This window comes from Drosophila albomicans, chromosome X (assembly GCF_009650485.2).
Source record: "Drosophila albomicans strain 15112-1751.03 chromosome X, ASM965048v2, whole genome shotgun sequence".
NCBI classification, from domain to species: Eukaryota; Metazoa; Arthropoda; class Insecta; order Diptera; family Drosophilidae; genus Drosophila; species Drosophila albomicans.
In genome coordinates, this window is record NC_047627.2 from 16,550,669 (window position 1) to 16,572,503 (window position 21,835).

General features: G+C 36.6%; 2 protein-coding genes across 2 annotated transcripts; both read right to left on the reverse strand.

Annotated features, from left to right (window-relative positions):
• Positions 1-679: 679 nt before the first annotated feature.
• LOC117570365 (serum response factor homolog A-like) lies at positions 680-1,695 on the reverse strand. Its single transcript, XM_034251944.2, has 2 exons — positions 1,615-1,695; positions 680-1,559 (listed from the first exon to the last, which is right to left on the reverse strand). The coding sequence occupies exons 1-2, from the start codon at positions 1,622-1,624 to the stop codon at positions 805-807; spliced, it is 765 nt and encodes a 254-aa protein (XP_034107835.1). The 5' UTR covers positions 1,625-1,695; the 3' UTR covers positions 680-804.
• A 13,969-nt stretch (positions 1,696-15,664) lies between these two features.
• LOC117577878 (eukaryotic translation initiation factor 4E1) lies at positions 15,665-17,313 on the reverse strand. The gene is made up of 2 exons (XM_034262837.2): positions 17,157-17,313; positions 15,665-17,095 (listed from the first exon to the last, which is right to left on the reverse strand). The coding sequence occupies exon 2, from the start codon at positions 17,057-17,059 to the stop codon at positions 16,139-16,141; it is 921 nt and encodes a 306-aa protein (XP_034118728.1). The 5' UTR covers positions 17,060-17,095; positions 17,157-17,313; the 3' UTR covers positions 15,665-16,138.
• Positions 17,314-21,835: the final 4,522 nt, after the last annotated feature.

The window sequence follows — 21,835 nt, forward strand, 5'->3', positions numbered from 1 at the left end:
CCAGTCACTTTCTTGTCAATGTCCTTGCTGCATTAAAAAAACTATGCTGCAAAATTTGGAATTATCATATATTTTTAAAGCCTTTTAAATATGTTGTAATTACAATTAGTCAATACATATGCTATAAAATAAATGTCATATTCAATACTTTTAGTTGCCAACACAATTCTATAAAAATATATCTCGGTAATTCAAACTCACTTATATATGGGTAATTCCATGACGGAGACTCTTTCCATTGAATATAAAATAAACTGAAACAATTTTAAAAATAAGAAAAGTTTATTTGTATAGCTCTAGATAAGTACTTTAATTAGAGCTAAGAATGGTTTTTGAATTTTCTTTCTGTTTCGTTTTGTGTTTTAATAATTTCAAAAATTAACAAATTCGTACGCACAACAAAAAAAATTAATGAAATTATATATTTTATCGTAAAATAGATGAAGTTCCTAAAATAAATCTTAGCTCTAAATATAGTGCTTATATAAAACTTTCACTTATTTTTAAAATTGTTTCAGTTTATGTTATTTTCACTGCAGTGCACAGTAAAAAGTCTCGCACGGGACAAATTTCGCCATGGAATTACCCATAAATATATCTAACTTTTTAGAATATAACTCATATTATTATTTAGCCAACACAATTATTTAAAAATTCTATACGAAATATAACATTGGAAATTCTCTTTATTCATCGAATATTATGTTGAATTTATTTGTACAACTAAATTACAAGTAACCACACATATTTTCTAATATTTGCATCATTAATTTTGAAACTCATTTCATGCAACTCAGACCTTCATCAATTGTTTATACTGTTATCCAATTGCTGTCTATTGCTTATACACTTGCTGCAAAGGCACAGAGCAATGGCTGCTGGTCTGGCAACAGCAGCAAAAGGATCAATGTCAGTGGCAGGAACAGCCAAAGAGGCTGCCATTGCCAGCTGTTGTTTGTGGTAGAGTGTTTCGATTTGTTGTTTCAATTGCGCCTGTTGCGTTGGCTGCTGTGGCTGCTGCTGTTGCTCGGCAACAATTGAGAGTTGCTGTTGCTGCTCCGATTCCACTGGCGCATCCATCGTGCCAGCAATTGATTCCTGCAGCCCGGACAATTGTTGTGGCATCTCGAATTCACCAGCTGCGAAACGTGATAATCGTTGTGAACTTAGGCCTGCCCGTTGCATTGATCTTTGCTGCTGTTGTTGTTGCTGCTGCTGCTGCTCCCGCAATTGATTGTTGCAAGCGTCGCGCAATCGTAGCATCGATTGACCCAACTTAAGCAGCTCCGTTTGATTGCCATCAATCAATTGGTGTGTATCGAAATACCAGGCTATATTCAACTTTCTAAACGCGCCCTGCAACAGCATATAATTGTGCATGGAATCGCGTTCATTCGCCGGCCGATGTATGATCAGCACACTCGCAATGGAGCCGGGCAACACTTTGGCCATCAGGCGACACCAGACAACGCCATTGGCTAGATCCTGCAATCCATGCCAGCGCGGACTTGACACCGATTTGCGTATCCATTGCAGCAGTTGTGTTGTCTCATTGCCAGCTGTAGGCAACCACAATTGAATTCGACAAATTTACTATTTATTTTAATTACTTACTGCTTTGCATGTTGTAAGAAAATACTGTGAATTTATTGTGCTAATCAGCATGTGAAAATGTGTGGCATACTCAGTTTCCACACCGAAAAAAGAGTAGTTTCTCAAATATACCTCATGGTATATTTGGTATATTGATGAAGTATTCCACATTAAAAATATACAATAGAGTCAAAAATATACCAGACAGATCGGGCTGTCGATCTTGTATGTTTTACACTTATACTATAGAGTGAATGTAGTACTATATCAAATTTGGTATATTTTTAGTATTTTTGCGGTAATTAATTTGACATATTTACATATACTCGACTGTGAATTTATTGTGCTAATCAGCATGTGAAAATGTGTGGCATACTCAGTTTCCACACCGAAAAAAGAGTAGTTTCTAAAATATACCCCATGGTATATTTGGTATAATGATGTAGTATTTTACATTAAAAATATACAATAGAGTCAAAAATATACCAGACAGATCAGGCTGACGATCTGGTATGTTTTGCACTTATACCATAGAGTGAATGTAGTAATATACCAGATTTGGTATATTTTTAGTATTTTTGCGGTAATTAATTTGCCATATTTACATATACTCGACTGTAGCTGTCTTAATTGATTGTAGTTTCTAAAATATACCCCATATTATATTTGGTATATTGATGTAGTACTACATTAAAAATATACAATAGAGTCAAAAATATACCAGACAAATCAGGCTGACGATCTGGTATGTTTTGCACTTATACTATAGAGTGAATTTAGTAATATACCAGATTTGGTATATTTTTAGTATTTTTGCGGTAATTAATTTGCCATTTTTACATATACTCGACTGTAGCTGTCTTAATTGATTGTAGTTTCTAAAATATACCCCATGGTATATTTGGTATATTGATGTAGTACTACATTAAAAATATACAATAGAGTCAAAAATATACCAGACAGATCAGGCTGACGATCTGGTACGTTTTGCACTTATATTATAGAGTGAATGTAGTACTATACCAAATTTGGTATATTTTTAGTATTTTTGCGGTAATTAATTTGGCATATTTACATATACTCGACTGTAGCTGTCTTAATTGATTGTAGTTTCTAAAATATACCCCATGGTATATTTGGTATATTGATGTAGTATTCTACATTAAAAATATACAATAGAGCCAAAAATATACCAGACAGATCAGGCTGACAATCTGGTATGTTTTGCACATATACTATAGAGTGAATGTAGTACTATACCAAATTTGGTATATTTTTAGTATTTTTGCGGTAATTAATTTGGCATATTTACATATACTCGACTGTAGCTGTCTTTATTGATTGGTCTTAAAACTATATAAGCTTTTTGTCCTCTTATTAATAATGTTCATGTGCCTGACACACTTTTTAGTATGTTACTAAGACCAAAATCTTGTTTTTAAAACGGTTTTTTGCAGTGCATTTAGCTCTCTCATCCTCTGTCTGCTGTTTGTCCATTCTTGGCACTTTGAATGGTCATTTAACACTTAACACATTGATTTGGCAAGTAGCCAATTGGCCCATTGGCCACTTCAGGTAATTACAGTGGGCCAATTTGTCATTGGGCGGACATAAATCAATGCAAACATATTTCGAATACGAATTTTGCTTCATTTAAGCGTTGCCCACTTCGATTTTTAGCTGTTGTCCATCGCACCATTTAAGCAACTCTTTATTCAATCAGAGACAAAAAAAGAAGAAGAAATTTGTGTATGTAGGATGTGTACTTGTCTCTTAGGATTCTCTTTTGCTTTGTGCTTCCGCTGTCCGTTGGTCAAGACTACTCGTATTCCTCCTCTTCGTCCCCCTCCTTCTCTGTCGCAGTGTCATTCACAGGCAGCATGCAAATGAATGTTGCCCAGAATACCGCACGTGCAGCCATCGGCGGCTGCTGCCTTTATTCTCTTCATTCTTTTTTTTTTTTTTTTGAAATATATATATATATATATATATGTATACTTTTTTTGGCGAGGCAGCAACGAACAGTTGGCAAACGGCGTCACCTTAATGCGGCCATTTCATTTGGCCAGCAGCAAAAGTAGAAGTAGTTGGACGCCATCCTGTTGCAGGATGTGGCGCAGTTCTACACACACACACACATACACATAAATAAAATGCAAACAATGCTTGTTTCATTTGCGTAATAAAATATTTATACAGGTATTTAGTTAGCTGGACTGAAAAATAAAGCGCGCTCCTTGGCACACGAACAAAAAAAACAGCAGCAGCAAGACCAACGACCAAAATTAAGCGAAATGCCCATCCGACAAAAAAAAAGAAGATACACAAAAAATGTATCAAAAATAGAAGGTAAATTAAATACGCCAAAAGAAAAAGATGAAAAACAAAAATGTGAAAAGCCCATCGCATCGCTTTACGCTTTAATATGAAAGCCGAGCCGAACTCTTTTTGCCTGCCCATTGTTTTTTGGGGCTCGCAAAATGAACAGTGTCTAGACGTCATTTCTCAGCCAAGAGTCGAGAGTCCTGAGTCGACCTGAGAGTCGAGCTGAGAGTCGAGCATCAGACAAGTGCTCTCTACTGTCTCTACTCTGGCTGTCCAACAAATATCCTTATCTCTGTCGCCCGGCGCGATATGTTAGATAAATCAGCACGTTCTGCGATTTAACCGTGGAGGTTGAGCTACAGAAATTCGAGCATGACATGGATATTGCTTTCATTTATCATCGTCCGCCCATCTTTATAGAATGGGGCAAAACATTGACCATTGAATTGAAAACAAGACATCCAACACACACACACAAACACAACTGATTTTTATTATTATTTATTGTTTGCAAGTCTATTGATATTAAATGCAACTTTGCTCATTTTATTATTATTCTTATTAATGTACATCTTTGTAAACTGCATTTTGCATATGCTATAATAATCATGAATAATGTTATATTTTGATGAATATATATTCTTTGAAACTTTAGAATTGCAAAACATAGTATTTAACAATAATCAAATAATGAATATTATTGTCAATACTTTGTATCCTTTTCTCTTCTTCTTTTCTTGCCTTTTCTAAGCTTTGCTAAATATAATATTTTTAATCAACTCTTGTCTAGTTTTTTAAGCTTATACATATTAAAACAAAATCGTAAGTTTTAAAATTTGCATTATTTAAATTATTTCTTCTTTGTTAATTTGTTATTATAATATTTTCATTTTTACATTTCTTTGATTTTTAAAAATTTTGCGAATATTTCTTTTATAATGCTTTCATTTTTATCAAAATTGGGCGATTTTACAAAACCATAATGTCATGACCTACATATCATATAATATTTTCTATATCTTAACGTAATTGAAAAGTTTTAGGGCTGGCTAACACAAAAGGTATACGAAGAGGGAAAGCAATACGAATATAAGTTAATATTAAATGCAGCTTTTAAATGTGCTTAGAGCGAGATTTCCTTGATCTACATGGATTCCTTATATAATTCTATGAAGGATCGGATATATGAAGTTATAACTAATAAAGGAAGCGATATTCAATATGCTATACAAAATAACACTTTATTTTGAGAAGAAAATGTTTTTAAACCACATTATATATCAAAAGATTTTTCATGTCAACTTCTTTTCAAATATCATTCAAATAATAAATATTAAACAAATTTGAATGTAAGTAAAGGTGCGTCTCTTTTATCTATATTTATTTACTTTTATACAATTTGAACTTATTTTGTATTTAGTCGAACTCAAAACCAGCAGTGTGTATATCTTTTGGTTACATATTTTTAGCTAGTTTTCTATTTTGTCTTTAAATATTTGAAGAATTCATGTAATCCTGACTTTAACTATTATGTGTACTACATAATATACTATGCACTATAGTGCATTATTTCTTAAAATAAAATTGTATGTTCTAGTCTTTAAAATATTCAAACGATTTTCGCTTTTAAGTTCAAAGGCTCTATTGACTAAGCTCCTTAGACTTTGCTGCTTGTTCGCTAGCTAATTTGCATTTGTTGCCCACTGTTCAAAAGGTACAAAGCAATACTTTCATATATATATTTTGCAAAGTTTTTGGATGCTAGACAAAAAAAAAAAAAAAAAAAAAAAAACTGCGCCAGTTTGAGCTGCAGTCAAGTTGTTCACTATGACCATGGAAGAAGCTTGTGGTTGCAACAACGACAACGACGACGACGACGCCGGCGACTGACTGTAACGTGCTTTATCGCAGAGACGTTAATTAATCTGTGACGCCTCCAACGTGATTGTTGCGGCTGCTGCATCTTCGTGCAGGTCGAATTGCTGGCATGCCCCCGATGCTTGCCCCCGATGACAGGCAAACGCTGACTCGCTGTCGTTGTTGCTGTCGTTGTTGCTGTTGAGCGAGGCTGTAAACATTTTTAACACGTTTTTACGAAACGGAAATTCTTCTAATATTTTTACATAATTTTATGTGCGGCAAACAAAAGAGAGATGAAGCTAAGAGTGTGAGTGAAAGGGCGAGCCAGAGACGACCACGACCGCAATGACAATTAACAAAATAAACAAAATGTAGCAAAAAAAAAAAACGAAGGAAAAAAAATAAATAAAAAAAGCGACACATTGTGAGTGAGTTGTAGGCAGTTGAGAGGAGGGTGTGAGAGTGAGCGAGGGATGCCTTGGGTGGGGTGGTGGCAGGGTGGCAGGGTGGCATGAGGCTGGGTGGCTGTTGGGGGCACTCACTTGCCGTGGCACACAAAACAGCGCTTTTTAATGTGCGGTCAACAGTCAGGCAATGTCTAAATTTGAAATGTCAGCGTTGTCAACGGCAATTTAGTCGACAACAACAACAACAACAACAACAAGCTGCAACATTTTGTTGCACAATGTTTTCTGCTGCTTTTGTTGACAACAATTACACTTGTACACAAATAATGCACAATACATAATAATAATTACGAAAAGCTTTCAAATGCGCTTTGTTTTAAATGTTTTCGCCGGGTCGCGTCGCGTCGCGCATTTTGCCGCCACATTTTTGGGCTTTGGGGGGGCCTTGGCATGAGCACGAAACATGCGGCACGCGGCCTGCGGCCTGAGGCATGAGGCATGCGGCATGCGGCATCCAGCGTACAACATGATGTTTGCCCAATACACTCTTAAGTAGTGTTGTCTGGTAACCTTTGACCTCCCGTTCCCTCCGCCATTCAAGGGTCGAGTGTTGTGCAATTCTCTCTGACTAAGCACAATCTTAGCCAAAGTACCCAACACATTATTTTCAACATTATCAATAAATAACTTTATAGCAAAAGTACAAGCACACACACACACACACATACTTATATTGTCTATTATTTTGTGTTTTTTTTTTTTTGGTTGTCTTGAAACCTTGACCACTTGCTGGCCATCAACATTTTTTTTAACGCGCTTTTTTATTATTTCAGATTCTTTGACAAAATTTAATAATCATTGAGGAGACACCAACACAAAAAAAAATAAGTAAAAACGAAACTAAACAAATGATCTTTGACAAGGCTTCCATGACAAATTGAGCTTTGGCACTCTGCTTCTAGGCTAAGCAACTCAATTTTCGTTTTGCTGTTGCTATAGCGAATACCCTGTAAAAACAGTTTCTATCTATGATTTGAAGGTAAAACGTCTGTCTGTCATTTCATTACAGTATTCGTCTATTTGTAAGAAAGTTGCTGTCATTATCAAATAGTAAAGTTCATTTTTAAATCACAATTATTAAACAAGTCTGTCTCTTACAGCAATTAAGTGCAGCATCTGTTGCGAATACCTTGTAAAGTCAGTTTTCTATAGACTTAATTTAAAAGGTATTCGTGAGTATATAATTCGAGACCCTTTAACCCACTTAAGGCAATCCGTCTGTCTGTCTATAATTGTTATAACTATAGCTACAAAAATTTACAATGATTTTAGTCTATTAATAAAGTATTTTCTTTTTTCTGAAATTCCTTAATTTTTATTTTAATAAAAAATTTTTATTTAAGAATTGGAGTCTTTAATAAATTACGCTTTGTTAAAAGATTCTTAATTTTTGTATTACATTGTTTTAAATAATTTTTAAAATAAATAAAAAATAGTAATACATTTTTAATTCATAATTTTGCTATAATTTTTCTTTAAGATTGTCGCTATTTAATCTGTGAGATTTAGTACGTAATAAAATTATTACGTTGTTATAAATAGTAAAAATAATTTTGAAAAATAAATAAATAAAGAATAATTAAGTACATTTTAATTCATTGATATATATTTTTTAAGTCTTACATTCTTTATTTTAGTATCCTTAACTATTTTTTACGTTTTTAGCTAATTTCAAAATTAAATAGATATGTTTCAAATTAAAAACTAAACCGAGAAAATTTTATTAGTCAAATTCATAATTCATATACATATAATATAATTTGCCGTCTTTAATTTAATATTCTTAGTTATAATATTTAGTTTTTATTTATACCTAACTTTTCAATAAATTTTTCATTTCTTAAAAAAAATAATCAATTAATCTATTAAGCTCAATGAAACTTAAAGCCCACTCATTTCTTATGAATTTTTGCCAAATTTAAAGCTATCGCATTTCATTCGAACGCACTCAAATGCTCGCTTTGTGGAGTAGCTTCATTTCTATGCAAGATGTCACACAGAGCAACAGAGACGCCAGCTGAAAACCAAACATAGATAAAACCAAAAAAATAAAAAAAAAGGAAAAAAAATATTGTCAACGCGAATTAGTGACACATTTTCGAATTCGATATAAATGTTTTTATGGATTACTCGAGGAGACTCAGCGAAGCGCAGAGAGCAAGTAATACTTATATATATACTATATAGTATGCATGTTTGTATGTCGTCGTCGTCGTCAGGCTGGTAGCTACATTGATAGTAATTGCGAGCAGCATGCACAATTGCAGTCGCTTGGAGCTTACTAAAAACGAGACGCGTAATAAATCCATAATCCAAGGCGACAATTTGAATCATTGCACTGTAAATGCAATGGCGTAGTATGCCTGTGTGTGTGTGTTTGTGTGTGTGTAGAGTGGTGTGTGTGTGTGTGACAGTTCGTAGTGCAAAGGTCTCGGGTCGAGGAGGCAAACGCTTGACAGGCAAAGGCGTTGTCACAGCTGCAGCAACTGCGACTGCAGCTTCAGCTTCAGCTTCAGCTCGAGCTTCAGTTTCAGTTTCAGTTTCCAGCTCACAGCTTCGCATCCAAAGACAAGACAGTCCCAGTTGCAGTCACAGTCACAGTTGTTTTCCCGCTGTTCCTGCTGCTTGCTGTCTGCTGCCGGGTTCACTCCCTTTTTTTTTTGTGTTGTCTTTTTGTTTTATTGCATTTCACTTTACTGTTGTTTTTTGTGAACACAGCTCCCGACGCCAAATTCATTTGGCTCCCAACCCATCGAAAATGGCTGTTACCCCCCGGTTGCCCGTTTGCCAGTTGCCAGTTTGCCAGTCTGCCAGTCTGCCAGTTGCCGCTGTCAGGCATGTGAAAATTGCATTTTATGCTGCGCGCTCCGCTGCCACTTGCTGCCACTTGCTGCCTCCCAAATCTTGCCAAGCCTGTCACAGTGAAGCCGCGCTTCCGCTGCATCCTTAGGCAGAGCGCATCTTCCTGCTGCTGCTGCTGTTGCTGCTGTGTGTTTGCCTTTGCCTTGGCAGTTAAAATAATCATAATAAAAACAAAATCCAGAGCACAAATGCGCCACAGACGAAGACGACGACGATGGCGATGGCAAAGACGAAGACGAACTCGCAAATAGGATTGGGAATAAGATGGCCAAAGAGAACAAGCGAAAGCACATTAAAGTGCAACAACAATGAATGTCAACATTTACGAGTGCACTTTGCTCAAGCTCCAGACTCAGACACAAAACAGGACAACAGCTCCATCCTCAGCTTGGACATCGGATATGGGGAATATAGGTTATGGGAATGCCTCACGGCTCGGCTTAGTTATCTTGTCTGATGCGCAGTCAAAGCAATCCATTTAATTTGCCACTTAATGAAGTCTTGGCCAACTTACAGCAGCTCTTGAAACTGACGCCATTCGATTTATGGGCCAACTCTTTTCCATTGGCATCGGAATTTTCATGTTGCGGTTGCTTGGCAGCCAAATAGTAAATTCTGGACTCGCTTGATGTTGATTTTGCAAAATTTCCTGTTGGGTCTGCCTCTTCACTGGCATGCCGTTATCATCGTATCAGCATGGTCAACCAACCAACTAACTCTCTCTCTCTGTTAGCCAATTGGCCAACTAAGTTGTGGCCTGAAAGTTCTCGTTAAAGTTCTATCTTGACCGAGCTTTTACCATTTTTTAATTGCTAACCAAACAATTGAAGTACTCCAAGTAGTTTGTTAATATAGCATAAGATTAAATGTAACTAAAATATTGTATCGTATTAATGCAGTTGCACATACTGCAAAAGAAAATTTTTTAGATAATTGAATAAAATATATAATGGATATATTTAAAAGAAATATTGTATAGTGTAACACAATTGAATGAGTGCTTTAAAAATACTTACACATAACACATAGTGACTATCTTATTGGCTTGAAAATTAGTAAGTTTATAGATAATTAAGTTAGTTATTATGATTATTAATTTTGAGTGAAATTTTGCATGATATGTTGTGTATAAATGGCGTTAACACTTAGGTTATATGGCTGTCAATTTCAATTAGCTCTTAGCGGAATCCAATGAAAAGTACTTCGAATTATTGCGAGCAACACATCAGAGATCAATCAAATCAAATAAATTAAGTACAACTTAAATTATATTCAAACTAGATACATAATCTAATTTAATTATTAATAACGCTGGCAAAATTATATAAATATTTTATGCAATGACATTTTCCGCAAGAATTTCATAACGAAGTCATGTACACCTTAAAATGTAAATGGTTTTCCGTATCTACTTGAGCCGAATAAAAAATGGAAGCTAGTTTTTTAGTTTTCCCAAACTATTGATTGACTCCACTTGTCGCTGGAAATCGAAATGTTATCCGTAAATCCCCAAGCAATCGTGGCCAAAATAAACTAACACGAACAGCAGCACGTACAACCACACACACACACATACATACACACAACTATGGAATATGGTGGAATAGTTAGATGAGGTGAAGCAAAGTTGAGAGTCAGGTTAGCAACCTGTATGCAATGCAATATTGAAATGGCTGCTGCTGCTGTTTGCTGCTGGTTGCAGTTGCTAAAGCCGAGTTCGCCTAATTATGCGGTGTTGCCCAAAACACACACGCATAATACATGGAGATTGGATGAGGTAGGTCGTTGATACGTTGACCCCCCCGTATGTTTAGGTAGGCCTAGCTCCAAAACTTAGTTAATGTTCGAGGCCTGCTGTAGGCAGAGAATCTTAAATAAGTAATGACCAGTGATGTCAATCATGCGCTGCTGCTGCTGCTGCAGTTGTTGTTGCTGGTGTGATTACGTTTTTGGCCAAATGTATGTGTGTGTGTTGGACCATTGAGCATTTGACCCCTTTGCTTGTGCTGGTCAAAGTTCAATGTGCATTGTGGTAGGCATTGTGAAGGCTGATTTTTGACCACTTTAGCCAGTGACACGAACGATATGTGTCAATCAGCAAAACGAGGCCGAGCTTCTTACACAAATTTTCGTTTGCCATGAAATGCGAGGCAAATGTTTGGCAAAATGTTTCAACTAATTCCTCGTTGCATTAATTAAATGAGTTGCTTTGCTTTTCACACACAAACATACGTACGTTCTGATTCTGAATCTGATTCGTGTGCAACGTGCAGCATGAATGCGTGCAATCCTGCAACCTGCAACCTGCATCAACTTGCTGCAACGTGTACGTTGTGCATTGGCATTGATTGAGTTCAAAATGCAAATATTGAAAAATGACACAAAACACAGAACACAAATGCAAAAATGTATTTTTTCAAAATTTTTAAAGCCATTGCCAACGGCAGCAAATGCAAAGCATAGAAACAGAGAACGACACACGAGTGTGAGGGGAAAGAGACGTTGAACGAAATTGAATTGTACACAGAAAAATACGTGCAACTTGTGTGTGCTGCACAATTGATTTGGTAAATGCAACTTTTGAACAGCTAAATTTAACCCAAAAAGTTTTCATATTTGCAGATGTGTGTGAACATTTTTATTAATGTTTTAAAGGGGTCGATTTATTAAAGATTTGCAATTTTCAAGAAATTTCCTATTTTTAAAGATTTTTTTTTTATATTTTATGATAAAAGAATTCTTGAACGGAAAATAATCTAATGTCAGAAGGTGAAATTTAGTTATGCTATTGTTGTTGTTGATCACTTTAAGTCGCCATGAAGAGCTAAAATGTGCCAAGTCAGTGGGTGAAATACCAGGCGAACATAAATCAGCAGTAGGCTGAAATACAGCAAGTCACTTGCTTAGTGAGTGGCGACACCTATCGTTCCTTCTGGTAATGACGATTTAAATAAGCGCACCCCTAAAATATGCTACAAAATATGATATGTAATAGCAGTGGCCTTAGAACGTCAAATTTTAAATATGAAATTGAAAAGTTACCGACAAAAGCAAATCAAAATTCAGTTACTCTACGTGAATGCAGTGATCACTTGTTGATCACTTTAAGCCGTCATGAAGGGCAAATAAGAGACAAGCCGATAGGTGAAATAACAGGCGAACATAAATCAGCAGTAGGCTGAAATACATTGAGTGGCGCCATCTATCGTTCTTACTGGCAATGACACCCTTAAAGTATGCTACTAAATATGATATATTCTTGAAATTGCTTCCGCGCGTCAAATTTGAAATTGAAAAGCAAGCGACAGAAAAGCAAATTCTTTAATATTTTTATAATTATTTAATGTGTAATTACCGAGAATGCTTTGGCATTCTTGTTAAATATGAGTATTATTTTGTTTCTCTACAAACTATTGAGTTTGAACTTTAGAGAGTGACTTTAAAGTAATACACTCGTTTGTTGCCTTAAAGCAACCACACTCGGAGACCATGTTAGATGAACCCACACGTGTCTCCCTATTGCTCTTTGCCGCAAATGGAAAAGCACTTTCTCACTTAGTGGATGCGTGTGCCCGTGTGTGTGTGTGTGTATGTGTGTGCGTTTGTGTGTGTTAACCAAAATCAAGCCGACTATTTTGCATACGCAAATAAAAATAAATAAATTGAAATACATGCCATCCAAGCGCAACCCAACACACAGCCCACATTTGCCTCTCCGCATTCCCCTTTCCACTATTATATGTATATATAGTATATGTATAACACGCATGTAAATCGTTGCTTTACACACACAAAATGCCACCTGTGGGGCCCGCCTCCAGCTGTAGCCCCCAAAACACCAACACCAACACCAGCAGCTCTCTCTGGCTGTCTGGGGTGTTGTTTGCCAGCTTACAGGTAAATTTGCTTTTTCTCCACGTCGTTCTTTTTTTTTTTTTTTTGTTGGTAGAAGGTTGCGTTGTGTGTTGTTCGCTACTGTCAATTGTTGAAATGCGTGGTCCGCTTTTCCTTTTTTCCATTTTTCGCCCCACTCCGATTCTCACTCAAAGCGCCCCCACACACATTGTCTGCTCAACTATTTTGCATATTTTCCGATTTTTAGCAAAGCTAAAATGGGCATCGTTTGTACTTCACTTGATGCCATACACAGGAGTATTCACCGTGTAGATTTTTTTGCTCGTTTCAGGAAAAGCAGCGAACAGAAAGTGCACATCTCAAATAGATATTTCCCTGGAGCAATTAAAATTATAAACAGCGAGCATTTGCAACTAGTTGAAGTTTTTTTCGCTTCAACTGTTAAAAATTTAAACAAATATTTAGAATACAAAAAACTATATTTATTTATTAAAAGTAAAGACATTTTTTTATTGTTAATTTAAATTGTAAAACATAAAAGCGTTGAATAAAGAGTTTGGACTCTAGTTGAGAATTCTCTTGAGAAATGTAATACATAACATTTAAATACTAAATATTGTACACAGTTTAATCATGACTTCAATAAAAACTTAAACAATAATCAAGCATAATTCAGTCAACTTCAAATATTCCCAGCACGCAACTGATGACACACATAAATCTGTCAAGAGAAGCAAAAAAAAATTATGGAAAACCTGAGCGTACGCAACGAAATTCGAAATTTGGTTTGTTGCCTGGCCTTGGACCCATAAAAATGGCTAATCGATTAAAGTGTTTTAATCAATGCCGAGGCAGGTTTTTCTTTATGGATGGGAACGCAATTACAACTAATTTACTGCCGCCCCCCGCATATGCAATAAAATGAAATTAAATGCCATAAATCAATGCCAAATACTTTGGCTAGCTGCTGCTGCTGCTGCTCTTTCTCCAAATAAAACCCAAAAGCGCTGTTCATATTTACGACACACACACACACACATATTTGTGCCTTGACCTTTGACCAGCTGCTTGTGTGAAGGAGGCTTTTGATGGTCGATTGAAGACACTTTTGAAGGCACTAAAGGCCTTGATTAGATTATCACAAGCGCTCGAATTGAAAAGCTTTTTTGTACTTAAGTGCTCCAAATTGATAATGCTTTTGCAATGATCTTATATAAATGCTGATTAAAGCATTGGACAGGTGACAGGATTCAAAGCGTGCGGCCAAAGCTAAAGCAACAAAACACACAGCAAACAAAAAAAAAGCAATCCAATCAAATGCCAGCAAAAGTGGTCAACGTCTTGTGGGTGAACCGTGGCCTGGCGCCAATCGAACAATGGTATGCAATAATTGGAGGAGAGGGCCAACATACACACACACACACTCGCACTCACACTCACACACATACATGCGACGGAAATCACCTGATCTGAAGGCTGCTTCGAGTTGAGTCAAGTCGAGTCCAGTCCAGTTCGGTGGCAGCAGCAAAAATAGTCACAATAAAATGCCAACTGCCAATAAACGTCAATAAATCAAACAATTGTGCTGGGGCCAAGTTGTGTGACGGCGTGCGCCAAATAAGTCCAGTCGAAAAAAACAAAAAAACAGCCAAAAGCCAATGGAGCCAATGGAGCCAAGCCATTCAAACTCTCCACAAAAACAAGCAGCGATAGCAACAATAGCAAACCAAAAAAACTAAAAGACAAACATGTCAGGCCATGTTTTCATTGAATGTGGCTCATATATCGCAGCTATGCTGCCAAATACACTTGCTTCACTCCTCTTCCACCTAAGAGTTCTACTTGATTAGAATGATTCGTTAATAGCGGATTCACCTCAACCTTTGCTCGTAGCTCTTCAAAAATAAATACTGCTGTTTATACCCGCTACCCATAGGGTAGAAGGGTATTATAACTTTGTGCCGGCAGGAAATGTATGTAACAGGTAGAACAAGACATCTCCGACCCTATAAAGTATATATATTCTTGATCAGCGTCAACAGCCGAGACGATATAGCCACGTCTGTCCGTCCGTCCGTATGAACACCTAGATCTCAGAGACTATAAGAGATAGAGCTATAATTTTTTTTCGACAGCATTTGTTATGTTTGCACGCAGATCAAGTTTGCTTCAAATTTTTGCCACGCCCACTTCCGCCCCCGCAAATATAAAAAATTCGAATAACAAGCGTAATTTAAAAGCTAGAGTTGCGAATTTTGGTATATACAATAATAACTAAAATAGTTACGATTCCTGAGAATTTGGTTGCGATCAGATACAAATTTTGGAAGTTATTAAGGAAATACTTTTGTATGGGCAAAAACGCCTACTTACTAGGGGTCTTAGTTGCTGTGGCTGACAATCTGGTATATTGTGCCGTCTAAGGTATATTTTGAATGCGGTACTACACCGATATACCACATATACCATTTGGTAAATTTGTAGTATTTTTGCAGTATATTTGGTATATTTTGAGAATAATGACGCAAAATATATTGCTTTTATTTAAAATGGGTAGCGGGTATCTCACAGTCGAGTGTATTCGACTGTGAGATTTACTTTTTGTATTCATGCTGTAGCTATAAATGTGGTTTACAAATATGTAAATATCAGGCAAGAAATTAACATTAAATTTATTGAATACTATATAACTAAAAAACTAGTAGCATTAAACATTTTGAGGCTTTATTACGATTGGACAATGAATTTATAATGATACCTAACAATTTGGATATTCATAATTGGGAACATTAAGCAGAAAAATTGAAACTACTCGGTTTTCATTATAATGACTAGAAATTTGGTTGGCTTCATTGGGATCAGCCACAAGCGCCAGACGTTCTTGGTATTACTTTCATGCAGTTGCGGCTGTTGCTGTGTTTGGACTGACATCCAAATCGGCCAAAGGCACAAATGTTTTATATACGTCTATGTTTTGTGTGTGTGTGTGTGTGTGTTTTCAATAGAATTGTTTTGTGCGTGTGCGTTTGTGTTTGTGTGTATTATTAACTCGATTCGATTCAATTAAAATAGATTTTGTGTTCTCTTTTTTTTTTTGCTGTAGTTGCTGTAGAGTGGGGGGAACTTTAGGGACTTGGTTGAATTGTTTCGGTTCGGAGTTTAAATTCTTCTCCCCCCTAACGTGTGTAGATGGTTTTGATCAAGGAACCCTGCTGAGACATTGTATCCTCGTGCAGTTGATACTGAAGCACATAGGCGCTCTCCATGCGTAGACCATCGCGTAATTTGCCACCAATCTCCAAGGCAGCCTCCTCATTATTCCCATTTGCTGTCCAAATCGAGATCTTATTGTTCTTCTTACGTATGTTGACCACGGCGCCGCACAGCTCAGCCGAATAGTCACAGCTCTCGCCGATGAGCACCAGCATTGTGTCCAGCCAAAAATTATCCAAATCATTCTTATTGGTCTTGTTGAGTGTGATCACCCAACGCCCGCCCTTAACATTCGCCTCATCCTCCCACATTGGTCGTATGCCCTTCTTGAACAGACAATAATCGCTGCCCATTTTGATCTCCGACGGTGTCTTGATGTGATTGATTAGGCTCCAAAAGTTCTCAACCGTCTTGAAGCTGGCCACCTCGTGCAGCATCTCCTCCCAGCTCTTGCTGCGATCCGGCTCCAAATACCACAGCGTCCACTCGCTGTGCAACGGATGATGCGGCTCCTTGGATACCGATTGCACATTCCCATCGCTGTCCTCATTGCTCTTGTCCTCTTGCTCGTCTGCACTCAAATCGCTGGCCAATGGTTCAACCATTACAGAATCACTAGGAGAACATGGAGAACTCTCGTCGCTGCAGCATGCGGATGCATTGAGTATGCTTTTGCAGATAACACTGCTGCCACTGTGGCCAGATTCGTTGGACTTCTCGGTGGGAGTAACAGAGACCGATGCAGTAACAGAGACAGAGACAGAGGTAGGGGCGGAGGCGGTGCAGCTTTGCACCGGCGCTGTGGAGAAATCATCGTTGTTGGAGCACGACTTGAACATTGTCTTGGGATTGGCAAAGTTCTTCATCTTGTAAAAGTTCGACATATCGCACTCTTCTGTTCACAAAAAAACAATCTTCCGCTGCAAGAGAAAAAAACATAAAAACAATATAAAAAAAAAAACATAATATTACAACTTTTACTTTTGTTGGATTTTATAATTTTTTTTTTCAATTGCGCCCGCGATTTACTTGATCTGTGCTCGGCTCCGAATTGGATTTTATTGCTTTTGATTTTTGGATAATCACAACATGCAAACGATGTTATTACTGTTCTAGAAAGCAAACGATTTGACGGATCCTTTCACAAGGCCTGCTTTGCGACTAACTCAAATTTGTTATTTGCTGTCAACTGCCTACTTAAATTAAAATTGTCATCTATATACAAAATGTTAACACTTTATAAATTAAGTATTTTCTTCATTATTTTTGAAAGCTAAAAAAAAGTTTTAACTAGTGGAAAACGTGTGTGTCAAACACAGAGCAGGATTTTGCCTAGCCAAAGCCAAATTTCAATTCCAATCGCACGCAAAAACTTGACGAGTTTCTAAATAAATATTTACACATGCCCAACCACCAAAACACACATGCATATAAAAAGCACACCCACACCCACACACATACACACACACACACTCAAGCACAGCACTCGAAACACACTCGGCCGACACGGTGAAGCAAACGCTTCACGCATTTCTTATTAGCTGCACTTCAAAAACTGTGAAAAGTTGTGCTCGAAACTTATTATGCTGCTTACCAAAAAAGAAAAAAAAAAATGGAAGAAGAGAAGAAAAAAAAGAAAGACGGAAGTGGATGGCAGTTGAAGGACATGGATGTGGAAATGGAAATGGAAGGGAATAAGTAAGCCAACTTTAACTAATGGCAACATTTTTGTTTGCTCATGTCGAGTGTTATTGAGCCAAAGCAAAAGAGCAAATTTTCATTTGGCTCCGGCTGTCATAAGTTTAAATGGGGTTATCGAGTGGGTGGCGCAAGGAAAATGGGAAAATAAGCCAGAAGGCAAGCGCTACAAGGATATACCATACATCTACATATATATAAAATGTCAAGTCGAAAAAGCAAAAGCAGGCAACAACAAAAACCGTTAGCCATGAGTGGCAAATATTTGTGCAATGGCCAAATATGGAAACCGAATCCTCAAGCTGCTAAACTCAAAATTGAGATTCCAATTAGTCAGAAGCTGAGTGCATGGCATTACCTGAAATCTATCTAGCCTTCATCATCATCGTCAACGTAGTCATCATCGTGCCCTAAAGTTATTATCGGCAACGTTCTTCTACATACAAGTATTACGGTGAACACCTTGTTTGTGCAAGTTTTTGCCTTAGATTTGGATTTTGAACTCGAAAAGTTGCTCCATCATCAACTTTGGGCAAAATTGTACATTGCATACTTTTAGGTGCTTGGCTCTACAGCATTCCATTATTGAGCAACTCCTTAAAGTATGTATAACTTGCATAGTTGTTGTTGTTGTGTATGGGGAAAATCAATTAGAAATTCGTAGCATACTTTCGGGTGCTACTAGATAAACTATTTGCCAGCGTAAGTTGTAATAAATGTCACATCACTTTTGACTGTCCGAAGTGATGTGTGCTTAACACTTAGCGCCATCATAAAGTGCCATTCGTTGGGGAAGGCCAAAAGAATAATGCTAAAAACATTGCACAACACAGACATAAAATGCGCCAAGAAGTGCGCAGCTTGTGCCAGATTTGCTTTTAAAAAGCGCACAGGGATTGAAATTGGCTGCCAGGCCAAAGCTCCTCTCTTGGCTATTCCTTGCTATTCCTTTCCCAATGACCCATTCCCAATTCCCAGCAACAGTCCCAACACACATATATATGTATGTATATATAGTGTACTTTGCACAGTCACAGCGCACTTACAAATGCGCTTTTAACTTAAATGACAGTCTTAGGGAGTGGAGGGAAAGGAAAGCGCAAAGAGCTCAAGAAGCTCGGTGAGTCCGAGGCAAAACTCAACTGCAAAATATACGCACTGCAATTTTTTATTTTGGCTGTCCGTCGTCCACTCCACCCCCGCCCGTCTTGTAGTACAACAATTTGATGTAAATATTGTATTAGTTGGGGGGGCCAAAGTGTTGAGTAAATTTATTGGCAGCACATAAATCGCTTTCCCATTCCCCATTCCCCATTTCAAATACCATTTGCCTTTAGCTTTGCTTTTGTCTGCTGCCATTTGGATAAAGTGGGGATGTATATGTGGATGTGGATGTGTTGTGTGGCTGCTTTTTAAATAAAAAATTAGCTCTGCTTTAGGTAAATTTATGTTGCCAGCCAACACAAATAGTCCCCAGTTAACAGCAATGCTCCATTTTAGCTTATAATAATGCGCTTAAGTTGAAGTTTAAGTCGTGCTTAGTTTGATGTTCGTTATGCCGTACTTAAATGTAAGCGAATTATAAATTTTGCTAATTTTATTTTAGTAAAATAGTTGTGGAGTGGAAAAAAGGTTGCAAACATTGCAAAACTGTTGCTTGACCGTTATTTCACACTAGCATCGCAAATGTTGCTAGTTTTCTCTCGTTAAAAACTACTTTGACTATAATTTTCTAAACAACTCATTAATGACATTACTACTAATATTGTTGATGTTGTTAATACTTTTCGACTGCAGCTAATGTTCAAATCTTCTTTTCTTGTGATGACTTCTTTCTCTTCATCAACAAACAGGCATAAATAAGACGGAATGCTTTAAAACTTGTTGCCACAATTTGTGTGCTCTCTCTTTAATAAATGGCAACAGTTGGAATGCTTTATTACACGCACTCCCTGCAGTTATTTATTTTGGATTATTTGCTTAAAAATACTGCTTTTATTTTGTATTTCATTCTTTGTTATTGTATATGAATTTTTTTTTACTTTATTGAAAGCATCATAAAATACTAACGGTCTGCTGTTATTGCCTGTTGTTTGGGGAATAGATTTTCCATTTTTGCATAGTTGGCTTGGCGTGTGGTGTGTGTGTGTGTAATCCAAATGGACTGCCAAAAATGTAAATTCAAATTCGAATTTCAAATCCAAAGCCAAATCCCATAAATGTAATATTTAAATCCTGACCTGTCTTCAAACTACTTTGAAATGCGTTTCCCCTCTTCTCACCAACCATCCACCATGCAAATGCAGTAAAAGCTATTCTAGTTGTTGTTGTTGTTGTGTGCTGCTGTGCCAATTTTAATTAACAAACAACATGGCAGGCTCATGTTGCGTTGCGTTTTGCATTTGCTCTTACTTTCAGTTTCCAGTTGTTTTTCTCTCCTTTTATTTGTGGATGCAATGCAGTCAACAGACACCTAAAACCAAGCAGAGGACATCGCGAAAGCAGCAAAATATTTCAATATGGGCCGTGGCTAAGACGTTTCTGCTGACAGCCTCAGTCACTCGCTCTTCTTCTTTTGCTTTTTCTTTGCTGCGTATCGTTTTCGTTTCCGTTTCCGCTTTTGTTTTTTGTGTTCGCTTCACTTTGCTTTTGCAGTATTTTAGTTGGCATTTTCATCTGCTTTTTGATGTGCCAACAGCACAACAGGCTTTTCCCCTCTCCCCACTCTTCATTCGCACTGCATTTGCATTTCCCAACTGGATTAGAGTTGAACATTTAATTAAAAAATACTCATGTGCTCTCAAGCGTAATTTGCAATGCAAGTTCGCTTGTTGGCTCCCAATAATTATTTTACCATTTCGTCGACCAAAAAAAAAAAAACGTAGCTTAACTCTATTTGAACTCTCAGTAAGCATACTAGAATACCCTGTAATTTTTAAATTTAAATAAATAGTATATTTAAATACAATTCATAATATAAATTATCTGGCAATTCAAGTCAAAAATTAATAGCGTACGCAACAGTTGAGCTCAACATAGCCAAAATATACTCAACACGTATTTGCTTTCAACTAGACTTGTTTTCATTGTATTTTCCTTTTTTTTATGCATTTTAGGGGCGTTGTTTTTGTTATTTGTGCAATGCAATTAATTAGAAGTGCAACAATTTTGTATTATTTAAGCGCATACATGAAATTAAGGCTGAGCTTAACCCATAAAAACGCCTTTCGAACAATGCAAAACAATTTTTATTGTTTCCTCATATTCTTACAAACAATAATAACATACAAAAAAAAAAAAAACAACAAACAACAAAAACTAATAAATCCAAATCAATTATTAAGCTGCATTTAAATATCATAAATAAATGATTTAATTAAATATATAATCAATATTTCATACAAAATGTTTTATAAAATGCGATTATGTGCATCGCGACACGTAAAGAATATTCAATTCTTTTATTCAACTTGACAAAATGTTCAGCAATCTTTTACTACTTTTCAACATTTGGATCGAACTTTCGTATAACCAATTGATACATTGACGTTCTCATTTCATTCAATGACAGCTGCAAATTCGGCATGTGTTAACAATGTAAAGCGGCTAAAACTCGTTTCAGTGTTTGTTCAAGTGTAAGATCAAAAATTAGGCCTTTACTCGACTAATAATCAAATAAAAATAAAAAGATGCTCTATGTAGACACCAGACTAATAAAATATTTGTTTAAGAGACGATACAAAATGTGCTCATATCTGTGTCTTTTTCAAAATTGACAAACGTGTAGAATTTTTGTGTCTTTGTTCAAAAACTGTTATTCATCATATTTTGGTCCCATTTAATCTGAAGCGTTGTCAAGGCTAAAGTTTGGATGGCAACAAACTCGGAACTCATAACTCATAAAGATCTTTTCTGGAATACAGCAAAAATTTCAATTATTCAATTGTACATTATACAATAAT